Source organism: Chanodichthys erythropterus, chromosome 21 (assembly GCF_024489055.1).
Source record: "Chanodichthys erythropterus isolate Z2021 chromosome 21, ASM2448905v1, whole genome shotgun sequence".
In the NCBI taxonomy this organism is placed as follows: domain Eukaryota; kingdom Metazoa; phylum Chordata; class Actinopteri; order Cypriniformes; family Xenocyprididae; genus Chanodichthys; species Chanodichthys erythropterus.
In genome coordinates, this window is record NC_090241.1 from 25,499,406 (window position 1) to 25,505,784 (window position 6,379).

Below are 6,379 nucleotides of genomic sequence, written 5' to 3' on the forward strand. Positions count from 1 at the left end.
CCGCTACCATTGGTTGAAGCACCTGTCAATCAACTTCTTCACAGCGGAGGGGTGTTGATAGAACAGCAGTAGAAACGAAACTCACGAACTCTCTTCTCTCATTCCAAGAAATGACGAAATGAAAGTTATGTTTTGGACGACGTACCTACTACCGCGGAAATTTAAAAAGCCATACACTCTCTTTACGAAAGCATTTTGAGATTAACATGGGAGAGAGATGTAATACGTTTATTCTATATTTATTCATTTTACACTATGCATAGCCTATATAAAACACGATTATACATTTATATAAAAAACAAGGAATTTATCAACTGAAATAGGCTACAGGTAGACACATTTCTAACTGATTATACTTGTAACTGCTGACCTATACATCAATTAGGCAACATGACAGTTACAAATTACTATGACTTCATGCTATTCTTATCTTGTATTCTATTGCCTATAGTGTTCTGCTCTTCCCACTGAGGTTATTGATTTAAATAACTGGCTTATAATAGCAGTTAAATATTACCCATGCTGTTTTCTCAGCTGACGCTGGAGAAATGATATAGGCTAAATGTAGTCTCAACATTTCTGTTATGCAGAACCTTTTGAGGCTTAACTAAATTTAAAAGTCTCAGCTGACGCTGGAGAAATTATATAAATGTAGTCTCAACATTTCTGTTATGCAGAACCTTTTGAAGCCTAACTAAATTAAATAAGTATTTTTATGAATAGGCATACCGGACTTCAAGAAATATGCTCTGGTCAAGCTCAGGCACTATTGACAAGAAAATGAACATGATGCATCAAAGGGATGTCTTTTTAAAAAAAATTAATAATATCCCTTTCAGAAAAAGCACATAAATTTCACATGTGCAAAAATACATGTGGTGAACATCATATCATATTATAAATTATATAAAATATTGAAATATCATACAGATTTCAACTTTGTCTAACAGAATGGAATCTTTTAAATTGAGAAAAATCAAAGTTCATTTAAGTCCTATTGTTTTTTTTTGTTTTTTTTTGTTTGTTTTTGTTTTTTATCCACCAAAAATGATGTTACTTCCATGCTGATATCATTACATACCTTTTGATTATTAATAATATTACAATCAAAATGGGAATGACATTTAGGACATATGAAAACCCAATTAAAATGTCTACCAATTAAACCAGCATTTAAATACTGTTTCAGTAGAAATTAAGAGAATTAACTTTTAATATTATCTGTTTATGGGACTGATATTGTGAACTGTAACAAATTATATGACTGAACACATAGCTTCTTAAACATCATTTACTGCTGGTGGAAAAATCCTTGAGTCCACAGAGCAATGCTTTCTGTTCTTGATTCTCCTCATTGGTTTTTATTGGAAAGTGATAATTCCATCCTCCAAGCTGTTCTGGTTCATTAGCAGGTCGGAATCCTCTTTCATGTTGTTCAGCAGATATTTGATCCCTGCCTTTACGCCCGTTTTTAAACCAGCCCCCAATGCATAACCAGCTACCCCTGCGGTTCCACCCGTTACAGCCATGAGGGCATCTGTGCCCAGATCCACAGTGCTGAAGATGGCTCTCTCTTTTGCAGTATCATAGCAGTTAAGCGAAGCATAGTAAACGGCTGTTCCCAGATTATACAGTGTGGAAACTGCAGGAATCCACTCCACAACCGTATACACTTGCTCCTCTTTTTCATTGACACAGTGAAGCTGAGGGTCCCCATTTCTGCGCCAACGTACAGACCCCACCTTGCAATTCTGAATCCAGCTCTCAGATTTAGATGAAGGCACTACTCTGCTTCCACGCCTCAAGATAACACAATAATATCCAGAATCGCCATCTTGGGTCACACCTGCACATTGGATTCCCAAGCTTTGACAAGCCTGCTGTGCTTCCCCAATACGCAATGGCCTGCTCTGTTCTTTGGCCTGTCCCAGTAACCGAGTGCCTTTCACCCTCACCCATCCTTTGCATTGCCCCTTAGGTCCAACTTTACCCTTATAACCATCAGCACTCTCACCCACCTCAGCTAGCTGATGAATGTTAAATATAAGAGCCTGCAGGTGGCGCTGTGACTCAGAGTTGAGCAAAAGAGGAGATGAAGGGGATTGGAAACCACCGGTAAAGGTGTGATGATTAAAGTGTGCTGATTCCCTCTCTTTGCCTCTTTTTATCAGCACTAGTATGTCCTGCAAAAATTCACATGTATCATTTTGGCCCAACACTGCGTAGAGTTGCATTACCAAAGCCTGGGCTTCAGACAAACATCCTGCTGACACCAACACAGGCACCATTGCCAACCCCAATAGCTCCTGAGAGAAATCATTTCCTCTCCAGCCTCCATTAGCGAGCTCTACACAGCTTGCATTGCTTTGGAGATCCAGCTGACCTTGTAATGAGGCTGAGAGGTTTAAGACCAACTGATGGGCGGCAGGAAGACCATCTTCAACCACTTGTGATTCTACTTGCTCTGTTTGAGACTTTTTTGAAGTGACTGAGGGCCTCAGGTTGTTTTGAGGGAGTGGAGCTCTGCCAAATACTACTTCAGACAGTAAGAGGTGAATGAGAAGTAACAGTTTGAATTTTGAACTAGCCATGTTGAACTGTGGAGTCATGCAACAGCAAGCAAATCGCGGGTTCTGGGGGAAAAAGAAGAAGAAGAAAAAAGAGAAGCTGAACTGTGTGTACAGTGTACAGAACAGTGTACGCATTAAGTTATGTATGTGTAATAAAGTGCATGTCCTAACATTTGCTGAGTTAGATGCGTTCCTGGGTCAACATACATTCTAGTCTGAAAATTTAGTCTTAACATTATTCCTACCCCTAAACCAAACCCTACCCATAAGTTATCCCAAAATTCAGAAGTAAATGATAGATGAATAAGACTGATGTAGAAGCACCAGTTCATGATTTTAAGCCTAAACTTGACATAATCTGTAAACTTGTCCCTCAAATCTGATCTTGATTTGAATGTTGTTCCAGGAACATGTTGAACTCAGGAATATCAGGTTATGCGCAATGCAGTATAATATAAAAGTGTGGAATAATTAAGATTTTTAATGTTTTTGAAAGGAGTGTTTTATAATCTTATCATCACCAAGTCAGCATTTATTTGTTCAACAGTAAAAACTGTAGTATTGTGAAATATTATTACAATTTTTAATATCTGTTTTCTATTTTAAAGGTGCCCTAGAACCAGTTTTTACAAGATGTAATATAAGTCTAAGGTGTCCCCTGAATGTGTCTGTGAAGTTTCAGCTCAAAATAACCCATAGATTTTTTTAATTAATTTTTTTAACTGCCTATTTTGGGGCATCATTAACTATGCACCGTTTCAGCGCGTGGCCCCTTTAAATCGCGTGCTCCCTGCCCCCTGAGCTCTCGACTATAATACAGTGCATTTACAAAGTTCACACAGCTAATATAACCCTCAAATGGATCTTTCAAGATGCTGCATGCATGCGTCGGATCATGTGAGTATAGTATTTATTTGGATGTTTATATTTGATTCTGAATGAGTTTGATAGTGCTCTGTGGCTAAAGCTAAAATTACACACTGTTGGAGAGATTTATAAAGAATGAAGTTGTGTTTATGCATTATACAGACTGCAAGTGCTTAAAAATGAAAATAGCGACGGCTCTCTTGTCTCTGTGAATACAGTAAGAAACGATGGTAACTTTAACCACATTTAACAGTACATTAGCAACATGCTAACAACACATTTATAAAGACAATTTACAAATATCACTAAAAATATCATGATATCATGGATCATGTCAGTTATTATTGCTCCATCTGACATTTTTCGCTATTGTCCTTGCTTGCTTACCTAGTCTGATGATGCAGCTGTGCTGCTCCAGACGTTACTGCCTGCCCTTGTCTAATGCCTTGAACATGGGCTGGCATATCAGGGGCGTGCATATTAATGATCCCGACTGTTACGTAATAGTCTGTGTTATGTTGAGATTCGCCTGTTTTTCAGAGGTTTTTTAAACAAATGAGATTTATATAAGAAGGAGGAAACAATGATGTTTGAGACTCACTGTATGTCATTTCCATGTACTGAACTCTTGTCATATAACTATGGCAAGGTAAATTAAATTTTTGATTCTAGGGCATCTTTAAAGGTGCAATGTGTACATATTTTAGCGGCATCTAGTGGTGAGTTTGCGAACTGCAGCTAACGGCGCACACCCAACCCTTTCGGAGAAGCTATGGTGGTCGTCTTCTTGTTACTTCTAACAAAGAATTGTCTCTGCTTCTAATAAATCAGACCAGGGGCGTAGCACCAAATTTTGGGCCCTGGGTACAAACCATCTTGCTGGGCCCCTGTACCAAATACCATAGTGATACCAATGGGTGGGGTATTGCATTTTTATCATAAAAACACTTAAAATGTAAACAAAGTAAGCCACACTCTGATTAATATATTTTTGTTTCATTGTCAAAAGTACTACTAACTTGCTAAAATATCCTTTATTGTCACAATACCCTTTTTAAAGTGTAGGCTAAGTACAAGTTAATTGCTGATTATTTGTCTGTTTAAAATAAATGCAGACTATAGAATCACAGGGTACACTAACCGCCAAACTAGACATTCAGTCTTTGAATAACGTTTTAAAATAAGTCATTTTCAATCATTAAGATGTGCATTAAACTGAGAACAATCCTGTACTTAATGTAAGAGCGTGCGCGAGCTAATTTGCATAAAAATGCGGTAAAATAGGCGCTAACGATCTGTGTTTTTGCGGGTGTTAGATTTTGATAATGGAGGGAAATATACAGTGTTTTCATGTAACTAAAGTTCTGACTCTGGGGAGAACTGCAGCACAAGAGGAGACAAGCTGCGCAGGCTCCGCCTCCGTCTGCTTCTCACTCCGTTATTGTTACCCAGAAATATTGTTTGCTCGCTATGTAGGGTGTGATACTATAAAGTATTGGTATATTATTCAAATAGAGTACGAACATAAATGTATGCTATTCTACCTGGAGTAGATATTTATGTTAAAACAATGTCAATGCTCGATGATGCATTTGTAGCTCACCTTTCTTTTCAAAAACCTGAGTGAGCAACTGCTTGCCCTCATTTGCCTTTCTCTCTTTAATCTTCTTTTCTTTTCGTTTTTGAGCCCCTGATTTTCCTTTCTTAAGGAAAGACATGACTCTTCCCCTGTCTTCCTAGTTCATATCACGGCTAACTCCAGCTCCTGTCTCATTAACTGATTCACGAATCACCGCAGGTCCGCAGAAGCACCTGACCTGCGGGTCGTACCATTTACATTGATTCGAGAGGGGTGGTGGGGCCCTGCACAGCATGAAAATGACTTTTTTTTATACCAAACCAGTGCCTAACTACAAGTTTAGTTTTGCACAGCAACTTTTTTATTTGTAAATAAATGCTATACAAATGTTAGTGCATGTATATGTATGTATAGAAAACTGACTTCTAAGGCCCCCCCCCTGCCTCGGGCCCTGGGTACTCGGTACCCTTTACCCCCCCAGTCCGACGCCCCTGACCACAAACATAGTTGTGTATATTATATTGCATTTCTGTCAATAGATCCTCCCAAATTTTACACATTGCACCTTTAATATAATTTAAAATGTAATGCTGCAATGGCAAAGCTGAAGTTTTAGCAACCATTTTTAAGATTTCAAAATCTTTATTATTCCAAACTTTGACCTGTGTATGTACACAAATATCTGCAGCTGTAACTACATCATGGGGTGAGAACATGAGATATGTGTGTATTTGTGTTTTTGTCTTTTTCATAGTGCAGCTGGGGGAAAAAAAGGAAAGAATGAAAGGGATGACCACATTGTTTTTTGTAAGACTCCTCCCACCATGCTGTTTTTACATTTCTTCTATACATCTTATATATTTAAAATACATTCAAATTATTTAAATACAAATTTTTAATGTATTTGCAATTCCAATTTACTGTGTGAATGTTATTGCATATTTTAAAATTGAATATTAATTAAATATAAATTGTTCCATCATAAACTTTCATCATATAATTTTAAATACACATCTCAAACATACAGTCTGTCAGAAGATCATTAGAATGTTTGAAATTATTTATCTTCATATTAATATGAGATTAATAAGACTCTTACCTTCTAACAATCCCGACCTCTGTGATAGAATCCAGCCTTCACAAAAAAACATATACATGTCCCTCTCTCTCGTTTTACCCACTCTCTCTCTCACTGGCCCCATTATTCATGAATGTGACATCACGTGGAGAGGATCAATGTGCTCTGTGGACATTTTGTTTATTTACCCTCATGTCCCCTCTCATTCTCGCTCCGCTTTTTCTCCAAAGACCATGTGGGGGTGCGGGGGCTTTGTGTTTGACCCAGATAAATTGCACCACACTT

The 6,379-nt window shown here is 37.8% G+C and overlaps 1 protein-coding gene across 2 annotated transcripts; it reads right to left on the minus strand.

Moving 5' to 3' along the window:
- Positions 1–231: 231 nt before the first annotated feature.
- Positions 232–6,178, minus strand: apof (apolipoprotein F). 2 transcript variants are annotated; one of them, XM_067374131.1, is made up of 2 exons: positions 6,116–6,178; positions 232–2,633 (listed from the first exon to the last, which is right to left on the minus strand). In XM_067374131.1, exon 2 carries the CDS (start codon positions 2,607–2,609, stop codon positions 1,362–1,364), a length of 1,248 nt encoding a protein of 415 aa, XP_067230232.1. In that variant the 5' UTR covers positions 2,610–2,633; positions 6,116–6,178; the 3' UTR covers positions 232–1,361. The 2 variants fall into 2 exon arrangements, with proteins under 2 accessions (XP_067230232.1, XP_067230231.1); XM_067374130.1 differs by lacking the exon at positions 6,116–6,178 and adding an exon at positions 5,041–5,357.
- Between the last annotated feature and the right edge of the window lie 201 nt (positions 6,179–6,379).

Coding starts and splice junctions, on each gene's coding strand:
- apof (XM_067374130.1), bottom strand. CDS start 5,082: ATGAGGGCAAGCAGTTGCTCACTCAGGTTTTTGAAAAGAAAG. Junction 2,634..5,040: donor TCAGGTTTTTGAAAAGAAAG/GTGAGCTACAAA, acceptor TTTTTCCCCCAG/AACCCGCGATTTGCTTGCTG.